The sequence below is a fragment of the Lepidochelys kempii genome, chromosome 21 (genome assembly GCF_965140285.1).
Source record: "Lepidochelys kempii isolate rLepKem1 chromosome 21, rLepKem1.hap1, whole genome shotgun sequence".
Lineage (NCBI taxonomy): Eukaryota > Metazoa > Chordata > Testudines > Cheloniidae > Lepidochelys > Lepidochelys kempii.
This window is the reverse complement of record NC_136400.1, coordinates 10,538,172-10,563,541: the sequence shown is the minus strand read 5'-3', so window position 1 is coordinate 10,563,541 and position 25,370 is coordinate 10,538,172. Positions and strand designations below refer to the sequence as shown.

General features: G+C 49.1%; 1 protein-coding gene across 7 annotated transcripts; it reads right to left on the bottom strand.

The window, feature by feature from the left end:
* Positions 1 to 1,013: 1,013 nt before the first annotated feature.
* HMGA1 (high mobility group AT-hook 1) lies at positions 1,014 to 22,375 on the bottom strand. Of its 7 annotated transcripts, none has more exons than XM_073319549.2 (5): positions 22,149 to 22,375; positions 12,736 to 12,844; positions 10,022 to 10,105; positions 8,291 to 8,341; positions 1,014 to 4,286 (listed from the first exon to the last, which is right to left on the bottom strand). In XM_073319549.2, the coding sequence occupies exons 2-5, from the start codon at positions 12,835 to 12,837 to the stop codon at positions 4,230 to 4,232; spliced, it is 294 nt and encodes a 97-aa protein (XP_073175650.1). In that variant the 5' UTR covers positions 12,838 to 12,844; positions 22,149 to 22,375; the 3' UTR covers positions 1,014 to 4,229. The 7 variants fall into 7 exon arrangements, with proteins under 7 accessions (XP_073175650.1, XP_073175645.1, XP_073175652.1 ...); XM_073319544.1 differs by lacking the exon at positions 22,149 to 22,375 and adding an exon at positions 21,985 to 22,141; XM_073319551.1 differs by lacking the exon at positions 22,149 to 22,375 and adding an exon at positions 21,985 to 22,141 and having other exon boundaries at positions 1,014 to 4,283.
* Between the last annotated feature and the right edge of the window lie 2,995 nt (positions 22,376 to 25,370).

Sequence of the window (25,370 nt, the reverse complement as noted above, 5' to 3'; positions counted from 1 at the left end):
AGGCACTCTCTGTCGCGATTAGTGCCTGCGAGGCCTGTCTGGAGACATGAAAGCAACTGGGGTGCCATAGGGAATTGCAGCGCTCAATTCTGAGCTGAGCGCCCGGGAGGAGCCTTCAGCCCCTGGCAGGATCGGGCTCTCATGAAAGAGTGGGGAATGGTAACGTAGCAAATGCAGTTTAATAGGGAATGTGTAACGTGAGCGTGCGTGTCATGGTCACCCAAAGCACAATGTGGACAGCAGCCCACAAGCGAAGCAGCTGAGACGAGCACACATCATTTGTGGCATTGACCAAATGAAACTTGTAGTGGGCAGCAAGTTTCTAACTTTCTCTGCAGCTCTGAGCGTGCAGGCTTGCAGTTCTTTACTTGCAGAGGTGCTCACGCCGTGTGGAGGGGCACGAGTTGAAAATCTAGATGCTGGGTGTGGTTTTCTTTGACTTGAAGGTCCCACTACTTCCATCGGGTGTATTTCTGGAATCCCAAGGTCAGTGCACGGAACATGCTCTGTGTGGAGCTGTACGTGCCCTGCAGCCTTAACCAAAAACTATACAGAGGATCCATTTGCTGCCAGAAACCCTATTATGCTTGCACCCTTGTTGCCTCAGCTAACGGGCAGGCAGGGGGGTGTCAGATGTTCTCCCTGCCCTGAGGAGAGATCTATAAGGAATACCCCTAGGTGCTGGGGATATAGTCAGGGGAGCTATTTAGCTCAGAAGTGAACCATTGTTGCGAAGAGTAGGAGCTGCTGCTCTCACCTGTCATATATGTCTATGCTCCTGCCCCCCTTGTGGCTCCAGGCTGGAAGAGGGGCCTTGCGTCCGGTGCTGTTCTGCTCACCTGAGGTCTCAGTGGAAAGCGAGTGGCCACCAGCAGCCCTGTGTTGTGTGCTCTGTCTGTATGTAGATTGAAAGCAGAGGCCTGCCTGCCAGGGAGAGGGGTGGTGGTTCTGTGGCAGGGGCTGGGTGCGGCTCTAAAACCAACCCACCAGGTGGGAGAGACAGGGAGGCTGGAAACATCCATAAAATGTTTTATTCAAGTAACTGCAAATAGGAAACCAAAAGGTCTTTAACAATGGACCAAAAAACATCCACTTTTTACCAATTGTCAGCCATCTACCTGCTTTCTCCAGCCACGGCTTACACTCATGTGGTGTCCCCCCCGCCGCCCTGCTGGACAGGTGACTTGAACACCCAGTAAAAACTCTCAATGTAAACCCCAAAACTGCTTTCACCCCTTTGTTCTTCCCCATAGTAATAACCTCCAGCTCCGCTGCAGTTGTTTGTAGCTAAATGGATGGAGTGTGGTGTGGCGAAGGGATCTCTCAGGTCGTTGGAGGCAGCCGCTCAAGCTGTTTACTTTCCTGCTGAGTCTAATCCCCCAGCCTGAGGCATGGAGCATGAAAAGAGTAAGTGGCCTGGTACCTGATGTGGATTAACGAGCGAACAATATGTCGCCCCAGCCCCTCCTTTACCTGCCGCAAGCAGGGGCGCCTTCCTGCGAGCTAAGGCGCTCCATGTTGTTGAGTCACCTCACGAACATCATCCCCTCCAGAGGCAGGTGGGGAAACAGAGGCAGGGGCTGACTCCACCATTATTCAGACCCAGGCCTAGTCCTGTGCCCGACCCAGGCTGCTTCTCTCTCTAGAGAGCAACATCTCCAGTTCAGCTATCTCGAGCCGCCGGGGAATGTTTCCAGGCCACGGCAGTAGAGCACTAATCCCAATGGGGTAGAGGGACAGGGAGGGGTATTTTCCCCACTGGCAAGCGCTAATGGCTGGTGGGGAATAGGTCATGGGTTGCTGCTTTGCCGTTTTCTCTTGTTTTTCTAATGTTGGCTGGAAAGCCTGGGGGAAAAGGTTGACGGGGTGTCTTCACCACACCCCCTTGAAAAATTCTGTCCCTTTCTATAGTAGAATAGCCTAACACTTTAAAATGATCTCCCCCCACCGCTCCCAGCCATCCACCCAGCTTCGGCTCCCGACTGTAAATGAATCATTCCCGGGGGGGAGGAATAAAAACCAGAAAGACCATGTTGGAATAATAAATGTTGTAACCAGTACAGCAGCAGTAACAGCAGCAGCATATCTATGGTTAAGAGAATGGAACTTAAATTATCCAGAGGTAGTTGTGAATGGAGGAGGGAAAAAACAAACCAACAAAAATAAACCTTAAAAAAAAAAAATCCCCTGAAATCTGGCCTGGAAGTACAAGTGTCACTAAAAAGCCTGCGATGCTATTCCTGATGGAGAACTCCGCAGAGCTGATGGGAAAGAGAAAGAATCAGCAATGCTGCCTGTGAAAGGCAAATTCCCCTTTAAATGGCAGACACCCCTCTGGGGCTGATCCCACAGTCCTGCAATCAGAGGGCTGTTGCAGCATGACTGAGGGTAGCCGGCCTTATGAGCCTTACACACAGGGTGGGGGGAAGCTGAAGCGAAAAGGCAGCCAACAGTGCCGTGTTACATCTATTGTGTGTTGCGGGGAGTCTCGGTCTTCTGCCGAGAGGGAAGTCTGCTTTTGTAAGTTGGAAGGAGGGATGCAGAAAGCATTAGTGCTTCCGTAATAGAAGAGCAAGGGGTGGCTGGACTTTGTAACTTAAAACAAAAGGACAACTATTCTTGAGCACTGAGTCTTAAAAGTTCTCTCAAGATGGCAGCAGGTCAGTTTTAATCTCTGCCCTAGAGTAATTCAGACAAATCTGGCTGCACCCTGCTTCCAGGCTTGCGATTGTGCACTGGTCACCTGTGGGGGCAGGGGTGGATCGGATTGCCAGCTGGTCCCTATACCATGTGTCTGCTCTGTGTTTCAGGTGTGCCACTCTTCTGACTGCAAGGAGGAGCCTGCTCTATCATGAGCAGGATGCTCTGTAGGCTTGTCTAGGGGTCCTTCAAAATGCACCCGATGGTAATACTTAGCTCTTGCCTAGCACTTTTCATCTGTAGCTCTCCCAGCACTTTACAGAGGCAGTTGGTAACATTATCCCCCTTTTACAGATGGGGAAAACTGAGGCACACAGGTGATGTGACTTGCCGCAGGTCAGCCAGCAGGCCAGTGGCAGAGTCTGGAATAGAACTTGGGTCTCTCTAGTCCTATCTCGTGGAATATTCCCCCAGCGGGGCTCTGCGTGCTGGGTGTGATCACACCTCAGTGCCAACAGAACATGCCTTGGTTGAACTGAAACAAACCGTTAACACGTAGCTGCAGCTCAGAGGCCCTCGTGCAGCCAGCCATGGATGCACTACTATTGCCCTACCCCCTAAAGTGATTTTAATACATAGCCCTGCTCTGCTGCTGGGCCCAAAGGAGAAAACTACACAAGTGCTGGTTCCCCTAGGCCAGCACAGAGCTTTGGGGAGCTCAGCTGGAGCTGGATCAGCACAGGAGAGGGAGCTTCCTTCATGCCCTCTCAGTTAGGGGATCCCAGAGCAGAAAGGGCAGCCTCCACCTTTAAATCTTCCCCGCAGGGCCAGCAGCTGAGGAGGGTGGGCTCGAACATCAGCACCAAGGAAAGAGGGGGAAGTGTCAGACGGTTCTGCAGCTGTGTGTGACAAGGGAGTTTGAGATGGGGGAGTGGTGCTCAGCCAGCCCTGTCAGACTAACACTCCCCACTCCCCTTGACAGACCTTGGCTCCCCTCTCAGGGCTGCAGGGAGAAGCTCATATCACCTGCAGCTTTGGGGCAGCTCCTGTGCAAAGTAGAGATGCTGCAGGGAAAAGGGGTGCGTGGGTGGAGGGCTTTAACAGATCTGTCCCCAACTAGTTTAAAAAGAAAACTAAAAATACAGACAGCCATAAGCAGCCCCCTCTCCTCCTTTCCCTACCCTGAAGTGTGTTTGGAAAAAAAAAAAAAAATCACAAAACAATAAAGCAACCGTTCTACAGGAGCCTTCCCTCAGTGAACTTCACTAGGAACAAAAGAAACTACATCAGCCAATAGGCTAAATTTTAACCCTGTCCAATAAGAAAGAGAAACAACAGAGCCCGGTTTCCCCCTTCGAGTTAACAGCGTCCGTCAGCGAGCGTGGTGGCCGCTCCGTCGGTTTGATCTGAACCCCAGTGCTGCTGCTGTTTGAGGGTGAGAAAGTTGTGTGGGGGGCGCGGAGGAGGAAAAAAAAAAAAAAAAAACTCCCACCAAGGATTTCTGTTTTGTTTTGGTTCCTTCCTCAGTCCAAGAACTTGACGAGAAATTGGTAAGTTGAACGATGAGGTAGTGCCGGGTTCAAGCGTTTTCACTGCTCCTCTTCGGATGACTCCTGCGAAACGTTCACTTCCTCTTCGTCCTTCTGCTGTAAGAGAAGGGAGGAGTGAGGCAGCACCCAGCCAGCCTGGCTCCAGGTCAGCATAGGAGCATACGCCATGACGAGTGCTGCACCATTAAAGACACAGCCCTCGTTAGACCTGCCCCTTGACAACTCTGTATGTTTAAAACGTTCATACTCAGCGGTCTTTGAGTGGAGCCCTAACCAGATTAAACTTCAAATCAAGCTCCCAAGTACCTCCAGGCCCAGCCAGGCACTTGGAACTGGCTCCGCTCCAAGGCATAGATCCGAGCTAGGATGCCAGGATTCTAGTCCCAGCACTGCCATGGTGACTTTGGGGAAATCTCTCCATCTCTTCGCCCGGGTTTCCATACCTGGGAAATGGGGATAAGGGCACTTGCCCGTCTTGGAGAGCTCCAGATTAAAAAGTGAGTGAGAGACACAGTCACGTAACCAAGGTAGTCGGCATAATTGGCGATGGTTGGAACTGAACATGGAAGAATCCTGACGCTCAGTGCCCTGCTCTTAGCATTGGACTATAGCGCCTCTGCCAAGGAGACACCCCAACTTCTGTGCCTCCAACGGGCCCCTGTAATGGATTCTGGTTACCGTCCTCAGGGAGAAGCACCTGCGCCGGCTGGTGTTGGCAGGGCCAGTCTCAGGTACTAATGTGGTGGTGGGCGCCCTGGTCCTGAGTAGGTCTTTAGCCTCGGCCATAGCAGAAATACTCAACACTAGTAACTTCCATGGACGTGAACAGCCCAACAAAAAACATATCCAGCGGCTAGATGTAATGCTTCCCAGAGTCCACAAGAGGGGACCGCAGCAGCAGCTGGAATCTCAACATGCCTGTTAAGACCAACCCTACTCTTCCTCCCCTTTCGCAATCGACCTCTGTTCGCCCACTCGGAGAGCAGCACCCTCCCTTGCTCACCCCACCTCCCAAACCTGCAAAGCAGGGAGCACGCGTCAGCACCGCTGGCAGGAACCCCTGGGCCGAGTGCCCCAGCGATGGCATGAAACGGAGCCGGGGAGCTAAGGCATTCCTTGAAATGCACTCTTCCGCCTGGCTCTCTTTAAAGAGACACGCACGCTCGCAAACCAGTCTGAGTCACCCTCACAGTCAGCCCTGAGTCAGCAACCTCCACTTCCGCGCGTTTCATTCATAAAAAAAAACCAAAAAACAAACCCTTGAAGCCGGCATGGAAAGCAGCTGCCAATTCCATACAAAGTTTTCCAGTGACACAGGCCTTCTCACTTAGCGAAGGAAGGAAGGGAGTGATGGGCCCTGGTTAACCCTTCTCCGCTCCTGGGAAGCGGATTGTGGTTAACTAGCATGCCAGGGCAACCCAAAATAGAAAAAGGGGTTTGGCAGCCCCACCTGGAGAGTGAGGAAGCCGGCTAGAAAATCCTGCAGCTGTGCGAAGCCAAGGCCCTGCTCACAGGCCGAGTTGTTTTCAGTTTAGACATTGCTTTTGCTTGGAGAATTTCAGGTGTAGAGGTAACAGCTCCCCAGGGGAGCCTGCAAAGGAATTTGCAGATTTCAAAGCCAAAGACACTGTAAAAATAATTGGAGGCGAGCTTGGTGGATCACTTGACAATTACCTGTTCTGTTCCTTCCCACTGAAGCACCTGGCATGGAAAACAGGATCCTGGACTAGACGGACCTTTGGTCTGACCCAGTGTGGCCATTCTTATGTTTGTTCTAGAACACTAGTGAGCGAGGGATTGTGCAAGTTTCAACGAAGCATCTTTGGGCTAGACCCCTGCAGTGCCAGACCAGCCCCCCGCTGCTGTTGCCATGGCAAAGCACCCCAATTCCCTCCCTCCACCACACAGGAATGCTGGGGACACTTGTCATCTGCATTGTGCAGGAGGTCAAACTAGATCATAACAGTCCCTTGTGGCTTTATGAATGCACCTCAATCTAGATCTGAAGCCCACCCCTTGCCATTCCCATCTCAGGCCCCATTTAGCTAGGGATGATTCCAGAATTTGGCAAGTCAGGCATTTTCCTACCAGACAGGCCTAGAACAAGTATTCCCCTCTTATTATCCAAGCTGGGATTTGAACCTACGTCTTGAAGAGCGAGCGGCCAAGTGCTCTGTGCACCATGTACGTTGTCATCCCTGGTCTTGAGTTTCCAGACAAACTCCCTTCAAAGCTGCATTTAGGAGCCCCCTCCAAATCTGGTGGCAAGCGGCAGCATCTTGCAGCACTGATGCAGGATATTAGAAACCAACTATCCAGGCTCCCGCCCCTTCTCTGGATGTGGAGTCAGTACAGCCAACCAGCAGCAGGTGAGCAGGACACATTTAGCCAGGCTGTTTCTGCCAAGGGCTGAGGTGGGGGGCGGGGGGGGTCCTGCTATGCAATGTGACCCTGACAGTGGCGTAATGCTTAGCTTGAATGGAGTTACACCAGGGAGAAAGTTACGGGGTGTTCAAAGAGAGGTGGTGGCTGGAGACAGCAAAGACTGAAATCCTCAGGGGGCTGGAGGGATGCAGAGGAGCCCGTGGAGCAGTTAGGAGAAGGTGGGAGGAATTCAAGTACTGTTTACAGGGTGCCCCAAATCGCCAGGCTATTCAAGCTGGCTGTAGAAGGGGACCCAGCGGAAGAGGCATGCAGCGCTGCCTTAGCCTGGAGAGAAGAAAGAAAACCACGGCTCTGCAGAGCTTGCCGAGCCAGCAGAGTGCTCCCTAGGGCAGCAGATAGCAGCTTACAGCAGGGGAAGGGTGGGGCTGCTGCAGTAGCTTATCGCTCCTGGGGTGGGGCGGGGTGCTGCTGGGGGAAGCTCAGACTGCCAGGCACTGTGGGAGGGTCTGTTACAGCCAGAGATCCTCAGTGGCTGGGAAAGGGAAGAAAGAGGAGCAACATATGGGGGCAGAGGGAATTTGCTGCACACTCACTCTGCAGGAATGCCACCCTGGTAACACACCACAAAGCCTTGGGCAGGCCTGTGCCAGCTAGCTGAAGAGAACAAGCCACTTCCTGTTAGTCACTCCAGGGAGCAAGGAAAGAACACTGAGCTAATTATAGCCATTTAGAGTGGTCATGGACCACAGAGAGGTGGATTATTACCTACCATATTACAGTTTACCCCCCAGGAACCCTCTGGCAGTGAGACACCCGTCCCCTCGCTGTACCCCTCCAGGCGTCATCCGGCACCAGGATGTGACTGTGTCCCCTCGACCAGAGTACACTGCATCACACCCCTAAGGTGTACCACAATGCTGCTTCCAAGGACATCTGGCACCGATGCAGGACTGCGACCCTTCTGCTAATTCTATGCTGCTGCCCTAGGAACTTGCATCCCCCCTGCTATATTACAGCACAGGTTCCGAGGACCTTCCAGTACCAAGATACAACCTCATGCCCTCTGCTCGGTTAGAGCATGGCCTGTGTTGCTAATGTTCAGCCCAGAGACGCAGCTCCTTGCACCCCAGCCCCTTCCACGCTCGGTTGTGCTGCTGTGGTTGCAAAGTAGTCGAACGAGCGTGGGACCACATTGAACTGCATGATTCCCATGGAAATTCACAATGACAGAAGAGACAGCTCTCAGACCCAGCTTTTGGTGCAAAAGGAGATTTCCATCAGTAGTACAGGGGCTATGGCATGGGGCGCAGTAGTTGGCGAGCACAGATACCCATGCAGGCTAGCCAGTGTCAGTACATGCATTAGCCCACCACCAACTGGAAAGCTCCCAAGAACAGAGACCAGCTCTTATTACAGTGCAGAAGTGAAGCCATCCATCTGCAGTGTGGAATACCCGGACTGCCATCACCGTGATTCCTCCAGGACACAAGAAGCTCAGATGAGTTTCATGCTACTCCTCTTGATCCCACCCCTCACCACCGAGACTGGCTTCCTCCCTGCAAGAAGCAGGCCTCTTTCCCCACCTTGTATCTGTGCAAGGGCCTGATCCTGTGGGGCTCTGCATGCTCTCAATTCACTGGGAGCAGAGGGGGGCTCTGCACCTGGCAGAATTGGGCCCCAGAGGAGAACGATTAGGAAAGGAAGGTTCCACTTACCGATTTTTTGGGCCGGCCTCGAGGTTTCCTCCCAGGTGTTACTGCAGCTTTCTAAACACAGAGAGAACTTTTAAATCCACAGAGGGGACCGAAGAAACACACGCTCGCCTCCTTCCCTGGACATCTTTGATTTCTATTGTCTTCTAGCTCAGATGTCACGACAACTGTTCCTCTTCCCCCCTTGTCACCTGTCAAACTCATCACATGAGGGGCAGTTCCCAGGCTGCCCTTGGGCTGCTGGACACAAAGATGGCCCCATTGGGCTAGATCCTTCCCCCCCCCCAAGAGTTATTTTCCTGCATGCGATGGCCAGGCCCCAGCCCCATGACTCAGAGAAATTTGCAGGATATGAGTCGCGTGTTTTCAAAACAGCTTTAAAACACAAACACACACACATACCACATTCCCTGAACCTTCTGTCGATCTCTCCCCCATCTCTTCCCCCACGGATAAGCATAGTGATGTCTCATACTCTGTCATTTATACATTCTGTCCTCAAAGACTTCCTGGGGAGGCGGGTGGGGGCCTGAAGGAAGCTGGTAACCTCATCCCCCTCACTAACACACACACACACGACCCCAGGAGAACGAGCACACTGCTGCTGGGTCACTGCTGCCACAGATTCCTCCCTACGCATCGCCCTAGCTATAAGACTTAATCCTTCTATGAGGCAAGGATCTCAAAGCACTCCTCCCGCCAGTCCTGTGTGATGGGTATCCTTATTCCCATCTTACAGTTGGGCAAACTGAGGCACAGGAGAAAGTGACTTGTCCAAGGTCCCCCACAGCAGGAATAGAACCCAGGCATCCCAACTCTCGCCTCCCCCTTCCAATTTAACCTTCCCATTTACTGGGGGAAAATATCCCTCTGGAACGGCTCCCCTCTTAAACTCCTTCCCTGTTGGGGCTGAGATCCAGGGGGCGCAGGCACAGCAATGGCCGGAGCAAGCACATGACTGGAAACGGCTGCGGAGTCTGGATCTGGAGGAATGTGCTCAGAAATGAGCCTCCTTCTATCCTCTGCCCCACACAATTCCTTTGGGGCCCGTCCACCGTTTGCAGCTGGCTAGAATAATGGTGGGATGCTCAAGGCTGCCGTTAAACAGAAGATGGGGTGTGAACCCTCCCCTCGTCCATCTGATCGCAGCCCAGAGTCTATGGTAAGACATTTCCCTGCTCCACCCCCACTTTCCTTCCTGGAGAAAGGCCTGGGGCCCCATGCAGCAGGGAGACCTCCTTTCCCTGCCCAGCCTCGGGCACGCAAACCCCAGCTGCCTCAATGCTGCACACGAAGCCAATGCTCATGCCAACACCGACAAACAAATGTCACCAGCTGTCCCAGTTGGATGCAACCGGCTTAGTGTGACGGGGAAGGCCACCTAGGACTTTCCAGAGGGGCAGGAGGTTCCTCCCTGCAAAACTCTGGGTGCCCATCTGTCTGGTCCAAACCCTGTCTGTCTGCACAGCTGGGGTAGAAATCTCATCACTGAGCCCACTGCGTGCATGTGTGCGTGTGGGAAGTTCTGTTACCTCCTGCTTCCCAGAACAGAAATCCTGTGGATGCTACACTTTGGCCCCCAAGAAATCCAAGGGAGAGGGACATCTTGTGACCAGACACCCTCAGGCTCCCAGTGCCCAAATGCCAAGAAGTCGCTTCAATCTTAAATGGCCATTAAGAAGCAGTGGATGGGGAGGGTCATGTGGTTTCCCCTGCCTCCACCCCCATACCTACCCTGCCTTTAGAAGTGGCCTTGTTTTTGCTCCCCTTTGGTCTGCCACGTGGTCTCTTGGGGGTTGGTGCCTCGCTGGGTTCCTGCTGGAGATAAAGGACAGGACTTGTCAGCAGACACCCAGATCTGCAGTGATCAGCGCCGAGGGGCAGGGCTGGGGCAAGCATAGTCTGTTCACAGCCCACTTGCCCATCCAAGTGGGATCCCACTGCACCTAAGAGCAGGAAGGAATCCCAGCAAAACAAAATAAACGGGAGTCCCGGCATTAGAGGAGCATGTATGCCACTGGGCCTCTGTTATAGAAATGCCCACAGCACGGCACTGCACCCACCCCCTCAATCTTAATACACAGATGCCAATTAAAACACCTGGCTAGTGTTTGCACTGCAGCAGAGGCAGATCAAGGGGGAACAATGCATGCTGGGACCTGTAGTTTCCAAGGGCCGTGGGAATTCAAAGTGAAGAGATGGCCACAGTGGGCCTGCACTTCGACTTGCTCTGCTTTCAGGTGACACACTCTGCTGTGGACAGAACGCACCTGTCACGCTGCGCACAGGAGGGACGTGGGACAGAGCAGACGGGGGCTACCTGGACTTCGATGGAACAGGCCATTGGTGAGGGGGGGAGGAAAGGCATGGACCTGCCGAGAAGAGGCTGCTTTTCCTCCCAGATTTGGAGACGTAAGAGAGAACGCCATGGGGCTGATTTCTGGAGCGGGCGCTGGGATATCTCCCTTGAAAAATTAAAACGGTTAACCCCAGAGCCCATCGCCCAAGAAAGAGCACCCTGAAATTTTAACACCTGGGAGACTCATATGAAAAACAATCGAATGCACAGTTCACAATTCTGGTGTCACCGCTACAGTTTCTAATACCCAGGCACTTTCCGTTTATAGCTGCAGCTATTAGCGAACCAGTAATCCAACACCCGCAGCCCTGCCCCCACCTCCACCGAGTGACTGCCTCCCCCCACCAATCCGAGCCCCGCGAGGGAGATATTCCACCAACCGGAAGAGGAAGGAGCTGGGATCAGCTGGCTCAGGGCAGTTAAAAGACTGATACCAAGGGCCAGTTGCTGATCTTGGTTAGGCTGGTGTCAAAGTGGAGAAACTGCAATGGCAGACAGCAGAGTTAAAAACTCTGGGCTTCCAAATGAGATGTACTCACAATTTCCTGTGCTTCCCTGGGTTTATGGTTAAGGTAATACTGCAACAACAAAGGGATCAGAGGAATGACACTCTCCAGGGGTTAGAACAGTAAATGGGAATTGGGACACCTGGATTCCCTTCCTAGCTTTGCCACTGACTTTCCGTATGCCCTTTGGTTGCCCCAATAACATGCCTGCTTAGCAAAATGCTTCCGGAGCCTCATCTGCACAAGGCACTAGACCATCCTCAGCTGAGCCCAACTGGTCCTAAAGTTTGAGGGGATTATTGGTGGCTAGTTACCTCCTGCAGTTCCTGGTGACGGGCAGGGGAATTCTCCCTTCCCTGCAGGTTTAGCCAGTCACGTTTCAGGTTCTGCCATAGGAGTTATAACTAGTTGGCTAACTAATCATGTTGGCTGCATGGCAGAGAGCAGAGAAATCAAAGAGTTCGTGCCAGGGCCTTACATGAGAGAAACTTACACAAACAAAATTCCCACTGGCTCAGCAGGACTGATTAGTTAATCAGCATTAGTTAAACCTGCTGAAAAAGCAGGTTTCATTAACTACCATGATCATAAAACTTGGTTCAGCTGCAGAAGTCTTGTCTATAGTATGACTCCCCTCAGTTCAGCTAGGTGGGTTTTTTTTTTTTTTGGTAAGTTTCCCTACTGTAGCTAAAGCCTCTAAGGTCATCTTGTTGCCATAGTCTTTACTTAGCTGGAGTCTCCTGAGGACCTTTGGGCACAGCAAGGAGAGGAACATTATGCTTTTGTAACTCCAAGGGACTCAAAAACCGTACACCTACAGAAATGCAGCCGGCCCCACTGGGGCAGAGGAGAGCAGCTGAGAGGGAGGAAATTTTGGCAGAGAACATATCCTGCCAAACTTTTACTCTATAATAAGTTCCAGGGGGTCTCTGCTGTCCACATGTAGCAAAGAGAGTCAGGGGTTATAAGTCTGTATCCAGGAGACAAGTTATGCATGTGTTCAATTCCATGGTGGTGAGCCCAATGTATAGAAATGGGATGTATAACATGATTCCCAATGCCAGTAAGTACCTTCCCTGGAGCCCCGTTTGTTTTGTTGTGTTCATCCCTAGGGTAAATGTTACTCTTCACTGAAAGTTCCTGCTGCCTTTTCGCCTTGCCTTGCCTCTTAAGTCCTTCTGGAGAGGGCCATTTGGCCCCAGCTTGGAAGCCAGAATTTAATCTTACCCAGCAATAGAAGCTATTTCTTTGCCCCATGCTAGATCTTGGGATGAAATCTCGATAAGTATCGATTCAACCCTCTCTGATGTTGAGAATAGCCTCATTTTGTGGATCACAAGTTAAGAAACTTGCCCAAGGCTGCCACACGTTGTAAGCAGTGACGGAGTTGAGGAGAGAACCCAGGAGCCCTGACTCCCAGTCCTTGGCTGTAACCACCAGAGCATGCTAGATGGGTGATGCCTCCCAGGTGGCAAGTCAGTCATGGAGATGCCTCATTTTTTCCTTTCTTCCCCACAGACCTCCCGTCTGCACGCCTTGTAGAGCCCCTCTCTAAGAGCATGGAAGAAAGCAATTCTTCATACCTGAGGCTTCTTCCTGGGTCGTCCCCGCCCTCTCTTCTCAGACACGTCCTCCTCCTGTTTGGAAGCCAAGGGCTGGCTGGATTTTGCACTAGATTCACTCATCGTCTTTCTTCCAGAGGACAAAAGAAAAGAAGAAGAAAGGGTAAGTACAGAACACGTGACTAGATGACCCCTGTTCTATAGGCCACAATCACCCCCATGATACTGATGCGGAAACAGGGGCACAAAGAAGGGAAGGGTCGGGTCATGTGCATGGTTGATTTGGTTGGTGTTGGTCCTGCTTTGAGCAGGGGATTGGACTAGATGATCTCCTGAAGTCTCTTTCAACCCTAATAGTCTATGATGCTATGTTTCAAAGTAGCAGCCGTGTTAGTCTGTATTCGCAAAAAGAAAAGGAGTACTTGTGGCACCTTAGAGACTAACCAATTTATCTGAGCAGAAGTGAGCTGTAGCTCACGAAAACTTATGCTCAAATAAATTGGTTAGTCTCTAAGGTGCCACAAGTACTCCTTTTCTTTTTATGATGCTATGGTGTCCAAGGAAAAGCCACCCAGGTCCTGGCAGTCAGAATTACAAACTGGGGGTCACTGGTCAGTCCCATGGCATCTGCCATGTCCCATCAGAATCTTGCACTCCCCTGCCCCCTGCACCAGTTCTCACTCTTCTTTCCCCACAACGACCTGTGTTGGATCTGTCAGCAATAAGTTTATTGGGGAGCAGCAAAGCAAGGAATCTTGGTGGTTCCTTCAGAACATGAAGGTTTTTGTGCCTCGCCCTTTGCGCACCTCTCTGCAAGTACCCAAAATCAGAGGCCCCTTTTGAAAGTCTGGGCCCCCTCTGTTGCAAGTAGTTGTCCACACACCCCAGGCTGGGGTGGAATGGCAGGGGTGTCAGGAGTGCTCCATGAAGGAGGGAGTGAATCATATACAGTCTCCTCCTGCTATGCCTAGTGCTAACCAGCAACCCTTCGTTGCATGCACCCTCTAGTTATTTACACAGGTAGAGGAGTGTAAATGCACACTCGGACAGAACTACGTGGAAAAGCCTCAAGAGCAAGATGCATGAAAGCTATGGAATAGTCTCCCCATGGAAAGTGGTGGGAACCCCATTGCTTAGGGCACAGAGTACCACACCAGGGAATAATCCTGCCTTGATGGGGAGACGGTCTAGGTAGGACCTCAAAGGACTTTTCCAGCTACCAATTCTATCTTTCAGGCTGATCCTCTTCTGATAGGGTTTTTAACCCATGCTCTGTGCAGTGCTTCCCCTTCTTGTCTTGGGAACACTTCCCTAAGGTTGCTGGAGAAGATATTCCAGTTGGCATTTATGCTTCTGTTTATATTGCTGAACTCAGGACCCCCCTGTCTTAGGTGTTGTACATATGAAATAGTAAGAGAAAGTCCCTGCCCTGAATTGCTTACAGCTTAAGACAAGACAGAGAAAAGACGGATTATTTATCCCTGCTCTGCAGATGGGCAATTGAGGTACAGAGAAAGGAAGAAACTTGCCCTGGGTTGCACATGAGTAGTCATGGTTCAAATCTTATAAATCCCAGCCCAGTGCATTAGTTATAAGACCCGCCTTTAACGCCACTGTATCTCATGCTGATCCCAACAATACCCCACCCCAAATGTGGGCAGGATCCACACCTTGGCCTAGTTAGAGTGCCTGGCTCTTCTGATGCTATTCCACAGCTCTGTACTGTCCCTCTCAAAGTCACAAGCAGATCTTAAGGCATACAGAGCAAAATGCATCCTGCACTAGCCGTGGTCACATCCTGCCAGGCTGAGAAATGGATGGAAGGGGGGAGTACGTTCCAACCTGACAGATTCATAGATACTAAGGTCAGAAGGGACCATTATGATCATCTAGTCTGACCTCCTGCACAATGCAGACCACAGAATTTCACCCACCCACCCCTGTGAAAAACCTCACCTATGTCTGAGCTATTGAAGTCCTCAAATCGTGGTTTAAAGACTTCAAGGAGCAGAGAATCCTCCAGCAAGTGACCTGTGCCCCATGCTACAGAGGAAGGCGAAAAACCTCCAGGGCCTCTTCCAATCTGCCCTGGAGGAAAATTCCTTCCCGACCCCAAATATGGCAATCAGCTAAACCCTGAGCATATGAGCAAGATTCACCAGCCAGATACTACAGAAAATTCTTTCCTGGGTAACTCAGATCCCACCCCATCTAATATCCCATCACAGGCCATTGGGCCTATTTACCATGAATATTTAATTACCAAAACCATGTTATCCCATCATACCATCTCCTCCATAAACTTATCAAGTTTAATCTTAAAGCCAGATAGATCTTTTGCCCCCACTGCTTCCCTTGGAAGGCTATTCCAAAACTTCATTCCTCTGATGGTTAGAAAACTTCGTCTAATTTCAAGTCTCAACTTCCCAGTGGCCAGTTTATATCCATTTGTTCTTGTGTCCACACTGGTACTGAGCTTAAATAATTCCTCTCCCTCTCTGGTATTTATCCCTCGGATATATTTATAGAGAGCAATCATATCTCCCCTCAACCTTCTTTTAGTTAAGGAGCTTGGCTTGTTTAGCCTGAGTCTCCATTCATAAGACAGGTTTTCCATTCCTCGTATCATCCTAGTAGCCCTTCTCTGTACCTGTTCCAGTTTGAATTTATCCTTCTTAAACATGGGAGACCAGAACTGCATACAGTATTCCAGGTGAGGTCTCACCAGTGCCTTGTATAACGGTACTAAAACCTCCTTATCCCTACTGGAAATACCTCTCCTGATGCATTCCCAAGACTGCATTAGCTTTTTTCACAGCCATATCACATTGGCGGCTCACAGTCATCCTGTGATCAACCAATACTCCAAGGTCCTTCTCCTCCTCTGTTACTTCTAATTGATGCGTCCCCAGCTTATAACTAAAATTCTTGTCATTAATCCCTAAATGCATGCATGACCTTACACTTCTCACTATTAAATTTCATCCTATTACTATTACTCCAGTTTACAAGGTCATCCAGATCCTCCTGTATGATATCCCTGTCCTTCTCTAAATTGGCAATACCTCCCAGCTTTGTATCATTTGCAAACTTTATTAGCACACTCCCACTTTTTGTGCTGAGGTCAGTAATAAAAAGATTAAATAAGACTGGTCCCAAAACTGATCCTTGAGGAACTCCGCTGGTAACTTCCCTCCAGCCTGACAGTTCACCTTTCAGTAGGACCCGTTGTAGTCTCCCCTTTAACCAATTCCTTATCCACCTTTCAATTTTCATATTGATCCCCATCTTTTCCAGTTTAACTAATAATTCCTCATGTGGCACAGTATCAAACGCCTTACTGAAATCTAAGTAAATTAGATCCACTGAGTTTCCTTTGTCTAAAAATCTGTTACTTTCTCGAAGAAGAAGATCAGGTTGGTTTGGCATGATCTACCTTTTGTAAAACCATGTTGTATTTGTCCCATTTACCACTGACCTCAATGTCCTTAACTACCTTCTCCTTCAAAACTTTTCCCAAGACCTTGCATACTACAGATGTCAAACTAACAGGCCTATGGTCACCCAGATCACTTTTTTTCCCTTTCTTAAAAATAGGAACTATGTTAGCAATTCTCCAGTCATATGGTCCAAACCCTGAGTTTACAGATTCATTATAAATTCTTGCTAATGGGCTTGCAATTTCATGTGCCAATTCCTTTAATATTCTTGGATGAAGATTATCCGGGCCCCCCGATTTAGTCCCATTAAGCTGTTTGAGTTTCGCTTCTACCTCAGATATGGTAATATCTGCCTCCATAGCCTCATTCCCATTTGTCATGCTACCATTATCTCTAAGATCCTCTTTAGCCTTATTAAAGGCTGAGGCAAAATATTTATTTAGATATTGGGCCATGCCTAGATTATGGTGCTAGGTGCTGTACGGAGACCGTCCCTGCCCCCAAAATATTTAGTCTGAATTAATTCCCTGCAGCATTGGAGCCAAACTGTATCCTCTGTGGAAGAGCCAGGGGTGGAGGGTGGGAGGGAGAAGTGGTCCAAAGGTCACCTTGGGGCCACTGTTAAAGCCAGTCAGAAGGAAGTGCCCTGGGCAGCCCCAGCTGGCTCCTCTGCTTAGGCTTAGGCTCTTCGCCTCCAGCTGCTGCTCCCAGCACTGGGGGTGGAGCTGGGGTTCCCCTGCACCCTGCCCTCCACAGCCGCTGCTATCCCTTCCCCCAGCCGTGCAGTGCCCTGCACACTTACTGCACGCACCAGGGACTCCCTGCAACTCCAAATTCTCTGTGTGCCCCCAACCACACTCAACAAAAGAAGTCCATTTTTCTAGCAGTTAAGCCACTAGTCACCAGTGCTCAGAATAATGTCTAACACTTTCCTCCCTCCAAGTCAGCAGCGACTAGAATGGGTCCAATTCCAAAAGGATCATCAGCAGTCAGGAAACAAAACCCACCCCCAGCAAAATGCCTTTGAGCTCACTAAAACAAGTGACACCAGCATCTAAATTAGTTTGTCTAAATAAATCTGTAGCAGAGCAGTTGGCAAACTCATCCCCAACTGATCACAAGGGAAGCCTTAACATAGTCTACACTAGACCATCTAGAGTTAATGGATTCCCATCCAACTCGAGGTAGCTAACACTTTGGTAAAGGTTAATCCGGATACTTTAGCATAGTAACAAAGTTTCAAGGACCCTTCTCCCATCTATAAAAAAAAAAAGAGGGTGTTTGCAACCCCCTGAAACCTGTTCACAACCCCCCAGTGGAGAACCCATGTCCTAGGAAAACAAGTGCTTAATGATATTGGTTGTCAGCAACTGGATCCCATTCAACTGACTTTGCAAGTTGCGTTCAGAGAGGACAAAGCTCTTTCCAACACCGTTGCCTGCCTACGTCAAGCAATGGTCAGTCCCATCTACACTCCCAGCTGTAGCAACCGAACAGGGTCCCCATTGCAGACAACTGCCCCCCGCAATGGGTGGTTTGCTCAAATTCCACACCAACAGTTATTGTCCTCGGTGATGGGCATGTAGCCGTCCTCGGCAGGGCTTCGCTGGGAAGTTCAGATTTCTAAACAAGTTGCATAGTGGGATGAAAGCCCAAGGAAACCCCACACACGCATCCTGAATGCACAGACCTTCTAGGTTTTTAAAACAGTACATATGGGCTCATGATCAGCTGTGGAAGTGACTCACAAGTAAGTAAACCTCAGAAGCCACAGCCTCATGTAAACACCCCTATGTATTACTCACTACAAGGATTCTCTCCCTCAGAAATATGGTCCCAATGTTTTTGGGTTGGGTTTGTTTTTAAGTAAAATTCTTGGCTACTTGGGTATCCAGTTAAGAAGTCAGGACGCTTGTCAGATGTGATACATCCTCTGAGCACCCCCTTCCATCTCTGACAACGTGGGCATGCAGGCATGGGGAGCGCTGGACCCACAACATATGCAGCCTCTTCAGGGACCTGCATGGGGCAGGGCTCAGCCCTGTGGCAAACAGCCCACAGTGCTAACTCAGGGTTCCTGGTCCCCATTATGACCCCGTAGCGAGGTTTTTGGTGGAGCTGTGTTGCCATGGACGGAAAGAGAGAGCCAAGAAGTAGCTTAGAGACACAAACCTCTCAGTAGATGGCCCTCGCCTCCAATGGACTCCTTCAAGAGCTGCACGAACCCATGAGGAAGAGATTTGCAGGTCCTCTAGGCTGAGCCCCCGGCCAGTTTTTGCAGGGGCCCTAACAGGCAACCTCACTGCAGGATTAGGCTGCACTGGGAAATGGCCCTATACCTGTGTTGGGATGGGATAGGTCTCCTCCCTGTCTAAGACAGAGTCTACGCTACAGCCATGCCACTGTAGTGACGTAGCATAGACGTGTCCTGTGTCGACGGAAGACTTTTTCCCATCCGCATAGTTCATCCACCTCCCCAAAAGGCAGTAGCTAGGTTGAGGAACGAATCCTTCCGTCTACGTCCGCACCCGCAACAGGGATTAGGTTAACCTAACTACATACAGTGTTCTGAGCACACAGGTTTTCACAGCCCCGAGTGAAATAGGTCGACCTAAGTTTTTAGGTGCAGACCAGGCCTTAAGCTTATGAAGAGAAGACTTCAGTGGTGTGGGAGGATCTAGTCAGGTCACATGGTTGTCTCTCTGCTCTCTGGCCTAAACCTCAGCAGCCAGGGGAGCAGGAAGTTAAAACACAGCAGAGAGACACAACTGGCTGGCATCTGAGGAAGGGACATGGCATTTGTAAGACTAAAGGTCCATCTAGCCCCATATCCTGTCTTCCGACAGTAGCCAATGCCAGGTGCCCCAGAGGGAATGAACAGAACAGGTAATCATCAGGTGATCTAGCCCCTGTTGCCCACTCTCAGCCTCTGGCAAACAGAGGCTAAGGACACTGTGCCCTGCCCATTCTGGCTAATAGCCTTGATGGCCTTTTCCTCCATGAACTTATCTAGTTCTTTTTTGAACCCTATTATAATCTTGTCCTTCACAACATCCTCTGGCAAGGACTTCCACAGGTTGACTGTGCATTGTATGAAAAGATACTTCCTTTTGTTTTAAACCTGCTGCCTATTAATTTCATTGGGTGGCCCCTAGTTCTTGTTTCGTGTTATGAAAAGGAGTAAATAACACTTCCTTATTTACTTTCTCTGCACCAGTCATGATTTTATAGCTCTCTATCATATCCCTCCTTAGTCGTCTCTTTTCCAAGCTGACAAGTCCAGTTTTATTAATCTCTCCTCATTTGGAAGCTGTTCCATACCCTTAATCTTTGCTTCTCTCCCCAATCTCCACACCTGGGACTGATTTCACAGCTCCTTTGCACCAGACAGGAGCCCTGCCAATCCAAGCCCTAGTCACCACCTCGCAACTGAACAACAAAAGAAAAGCAATACCCACAGGAAACAGTCTCTTCACGCCCAAGAAGTCCTCTCAAAGCAGTCTCACAGGGACACCACCCAGAAGGCAGAGCAGGGCAGTCCCAACAGCAAGGGGATAAAATATATAAAAACCGGTTTTATTGATGAGCCCAGGAGGGACTCAGGACAAAAGGCGCATGCAATTCCCTATTAACTTAACTAACATTCCAAGGCTCTGCTTTGAAGACCCCCGCTCTATTGGAGCAGCCATCCTTTACAACAGGGGTTCTCAAACTTTTGTAGTGCTGACCCCTTTCACACAGGTTTCAGAGTAGCAGCCGTGTTAGTCTGTATTTGCAAAAAGAAAAGGAGTACTTGTGGCACCATAGAGACTAGCCAATTTATTTGAGCATAAGCTTTCGAGAGGTACCGCTCACTTCACACAGCAAGCCTCTGAGTGCGACCCCCCCTTATAAATTAAAAACACTTTTTAAAAATATTTAACACTATTATAAAATGCTGGAGGTGAAGCGGGGTTTGGGGAGGAGGCTGACCGCTCATGACCCCCAGTTTGAGAACCCCTGCTTTAAAACAAACATGATAAAGGCGGGCAATGAAGGGGGACAGGAAGAGACAAGACCATAAGCCCTTTGAAGATCTCTGTCCTAGAGGTTATAATCAAAACCACCCTCAGCAAGAATGGCTGGATTTCAGGAGTATGGTGTAGACCCCTCCTCGAGAGGAAGGAGGGGGAGTGGAAAGAAACCTTGTGAAGTTTACAGTGGGGAAAGCCCCCATCCCATCACTACACCTAAATGGGACTGAAGGAAAGACCAACAGATCTCTTAGTCTCTGGACCTATAATGAAACCAAGCCCCCCAGCTAGAAGGGAAGTCTGGGAGCCAGGTAGAGCCCACAGCTGCTGGAAGTGGGGGTGTTGCTGCTGCACCCTGTGGCCTGATAGCTCAGTGGTTTGAGCATTGGCCTGTTAAACTCAGGGTTGTGAGTTCAATCCTTGAGGGGGCCATTTAGGGATCTGGGGCAAAAACTGGGGATTGGTCTTGCTTTGAGCAGGGGGTTGGCCTAGATGACCTCCTGAGGTCCCTTCCAACCCTGATAGTCTATGATCCTATGATCTATCAGACAGGGTTTACAGCCTGGTTCAATAGCTCTCAGCACCCCAACTATACAAATTGTTCCTGCAGCCCTGGTAGAGACACCCCCCCCCCCGCAACAAAAGCGCCTCTAGGGAGAGAGACACACTTTAGAGAGCAGGCAGGGAGAAGTTATTTCCCACCGAACCAGCCACCTCCCTGCCCCCGCCAGATGGGGGAATCAAAGAGCCCCAGCCCCGCAGAAATAAAAAGTACCCCCTTGCCCTATGATCCACCCACCGCAGCATGCTGGGAACACTGCACCCCTGCCGACAGTCGGCCCAGCACCCCCAGAACACAAGCAGGCAAGCGACCCCTCTCCCTAAGGCGCACCCCAGAGCCCAAGGAAAGCGCCCGCCCCCCGGCACCCCCAAAACACAGCAGTGGGTTACCACAGGCTCTTCTTGGTTGGCGAGGGGGAGCCATGGCTCTGGGAATCGGCCCCTTTAAAGGGCCAGGAGAAGGAGGAGGAGGGGTTTCTTGCGAGCCCAATACGCTACCTGCTCTCTGCAAAATAAATGGGGAAAGAACGAACCCCCCCCCCCCCCGCTCTGCCTGGCTATTGGCAGAAATGCCGTGCAAAAAAAATACCAAGCCGTGGAGGAAAGTGCTGTCGCGCGATTTGAAAATGAAACCGGCTCGGAGTGTGCGTATTTGCAAAGCTCGCCAGGGCCGGGGCAGGAGCAGATCACCCGAGCCCGGCAGGAGCGAGCTCCGCCAGCAACCCGGAGGCGACTGCGAGCTCGGAGCTCCCTGCCAGGGCACCCCCCGGTCGCGGCTGCTGTTTCTCCTCCTCCTCCTCCCCAGCGCTCAGCTGCTGTCTCCGGCGGGGCTTTTCCATGCCTCCGCTCGGAGACCTGCTGAAGAAAGAGCCGTCCCCTCCCCCTCCCCAATCAGGTGCTTTAATGATAATAAAAAATAAAGAAGGGGGGGGGAGGTAGCATTGCAGATTCTGTCCACCCCAAACCCAGGAAAAGCCCTCCCCACTCCCATTCTTGCAATGCATGATGAGAATAAAAGCAAAGGGCATATTTATTCCGCATGCCTTGTTGGCTTCTCTCTGCAAATTCTAAAAACCAGGCTTCATTATTATTATTTGCAATTTGCAAATGATTTTTTTGCCCTCCCCCCCAACCGTGCCCATTTGACTACAAAATAATCAACAAAATAAACAAAACACCAACTTACTAACACCCCCCACCACCTCCACCCAAAACAAAACGAAAAAAAAAAAAAAAAAAAAAGGCCAGACACTCACAATTGCTCCTGATCTCGGATCTGTGTGGGGTGTGTGTGTGTGTGTTTTTTTTTTCCTTGTGTGTCTGTGTTGTGATCAAATTAAACCAAAACCCCCCTTCTGGCTGCTGCTGATTGCAAATGCGGATCTGAAACAAGAAGGCAGGCAAGGAGAGACTCACTCACACACATATACAGACCAGCCAGGGCGCTCTTATTTATATAAATAAAAAAATTGTTCCAAGAGGAAGGAAGCTGGGTCAAAATCATTTGCACGGGGAGGGGAGGGGGGGCAGAGAGGGGGAAATAGGAAAGGGACCCAAAAAAAAAACCCCAAGAAAACACCCCTCCAAGCCTTGCTGGAGGGAATCCAGCTGCTAAAAATAGCAAAATCACACTCCAAATTAAATAAGGGCAGGCAGGCTAAGCTAAAGGGAGCTTTAAGCCCTTCCAGTTGAGGAGGGGTGGAGCCCAGCAGAGGCTACGCTACGCCATCACCAGTGGGTGGGGAAGATGCAAAGAAGGGGAAGGGAAGGGTGATTTAAAAGGGCTGCTGCGGTTAAAGCCAATGTTGGAAGGTGGGTGGAAAGTGGGTAAGAGTAAAAAACCAGCAGAAGCAAAAAAAGCAGCAAGATTCGCCTCCCAATCCCCCCTCCTTAACAAAACAAAGCTGGTCAGATGGAGGAGACAAGAAGAGAACTATTTTTCAGAGCTGTCATTTAGACATATAAATATTAAAAGTGGGTAGAAACCCCCCCCCATTGTTCTTTTGTTTAAAGGAGAAATGATTCCTGTGTAGTTGGGCCTCCTGCTGAGGGAAAGGTAGTGTGGGAACCTTGTAGTTCTGAGAGCGAGGTGCTGTTTATTATTTTGTAGAGAGATGCTCGCAGGTAGCTTTGAGCCCCCCCGTTTTTAAAACACATTGCCTTTTTTTGAAATATACAAAATCACTTTGATCGTAAGCTAGGGCAGGACCTGGTTTTGTTCCTGGTCCTTGATTGGTGGTTCTAGGCTCTGCTGTAACAGAAATAATAAATAATTATGAAAGGGATATAGTCAACGTCAACCTGATGGGGATGTGAATATGTTCTCTTACTGCAGTGGAGTGCAGTTACTCCTGATTTGCAACAGTGTGTGTGAACGAAGAATCAGGGCAATATAGTGTAATGTAGGGAACTTTTTCACAGCATGGGTTGCATAGTCATAGATTGTCTTGTGACCATCTTCCCTCCTATTTGTTTCAGAGTAGCAGCTGTGCTAGTCTGTAGTTGCAAAAAGAAAAGGAGTACTTGTGGCACCTTAGAGACTAACCAATTTATTGTGATTGTTCAGGCCCACCTCTGGCCCACGTTCGCCATTGCAAGACATACTTGTAGTAGCTACAGCAATTGCTTATGTGGAAAAGTAACAGTAGGAATGTATTTAACGTATTTTTAGCTTATTTTAATGTGATTTAACTGCTGGAAATAATGAAAAGCCAGCGCCGTGTGACCAGCCCTGGACCATCAGCCACACACACCCTTTTTTTCAGAACCATTGTTGTAAACAACACCCATTTCTTTACCTAGGTTATTATAGCATCAATCTATTAAAAGTGAAACAGAATTTTTAAAATCCAATTCACTTGTCCCTCTTTATGGTCTTTGTTTGTTTTGCATTTCTCCCAGCTTGGATAACGAAAAGGAATCAGCTTCTCTTTTTCTGAGGGTCATTTTCTCATCCAGGCTTTTCCTCCATTTTTGGTTTTCAAACTCTGCAGTTAGTTTAAAGTTGTTTCGTTGTCTTATTCATTTGAAATGGCAGAAATATTTCTGACAGCCAAAGTTTTCAAATCTGCATGCTTAAAGTTAAGTTCCTAAATAAAAATTTAGGAACCTAAATCAAAGTAGCTGGATTTTCACATGTGCTAAGTAGCTGTAGCTCTCACGAGGTCTGAGCCTGCAATGAGCCGCAAAGGTTCACCAGTGCAAAATTCAGGATCAGGGCTATGGATCTAGATGGGAGCTGAGAGTCTCAGTATCTCTGGAAATCAGGCCACTCTTATAGGAGGGATAGGATTTTTGGCCAGTGCCTAGCACACTGGAGTCCTGGTCTCTGACTTTTCAAAAGTGCATAAACCCTTTAGTAACACAGCATTGTTGTTTTTAAAGAAACCTAAAGGAGTTAGGTACTGAGCTCCCATTGCAATTAAATGGGAGTTGGGTGCTTAACTCTCTGACTCCTTTGAAAATTCCAATCACAAGTCAGACTGAATGTCGTTTGTTTCTCAGTTCGTTAGGCCCTTTTGAAAAACTCTCTTAGAAGCCTGAATGTAGATTTAGGCGCTTAACTTTAGGCACGGACGTCTGACATTTTTCCATTTGGGTTGTATGTTTTTAATAAAAGCTTTTTTTCCCCAATACAAAATTAACATGTTAAGCCAAATTGTAAATTGCTATTATCTTTTTAATAGGATATTTTTCATGACCTTAAGAAAACAAATACATATATGTAATGAAAACAAGCATATCCTGGCTTTTTGGTTTTGATTTAAAAAATCCCTTGCAAATTCCTCTGTATGTTCCTAATTTAAACACATAATATTGTTCCTGACCGCTGGAAAGTGAAACAGACTAAACATGAAAGGGAAACTGCTTAGTCTGTTTTTAATGTTTAGCAAAATGCAGGAAAAAAATTAAATGGGACAAATGATAAAAAAGTAAATATTGGGGTGATTATCCTTTCAGACCAGTTTTACACTAGGTAACTCGACTGAATTCAATGGGGTTACTCCTGATTCACACTGATTTGAGAGAAGAATCAAGCCCATATAATGGTGTTTATCTCAATTTACACCGTTGTAGATGAGACAAGAAGCAAGCCCCTCTGATGTGCTTTTTGTTTTAAATCTACTGTTTTATACTATAAAGCTTTAGTAACACAGGGAAGGAACTTTAAAAAAAAAAAGAAAAAGAAAAAAAAGAAATACTCCTGGTGCTATGCAAGAGTAAATAATAAAATCACAATAGATCTGATTCTCTGTTGCTTTGCAATTTGTGTTCTTATTTACACCTGTGCAAAGTGCGTTTCAAATGCTACCATTCTGACTGGAGATTTTTTTTTTAAAATGTGTCCTTTCAGGCACTCTCTTTAGATCTAGGAATGTGACTATGATAGAGGGGTGTGTGTGATGATTTTTTTACTCACTTCTACAGTCCATCAATGAATTCATCAAATGGAGACCGCTCAGTAAGGCACCACGCAGCACTGTAATATATGTTTTTAATTATAGTGCTGTCCTGTGGAAAATACAGGATGGTGGAGGAATTCATAGGGTGCTTGGTAAGAGACCTGTAGATTATACGTGACAATGTCAACTACTTAACACAAGGTTAAAAAATTCTCTATATTTACAACACCCCCATGGAA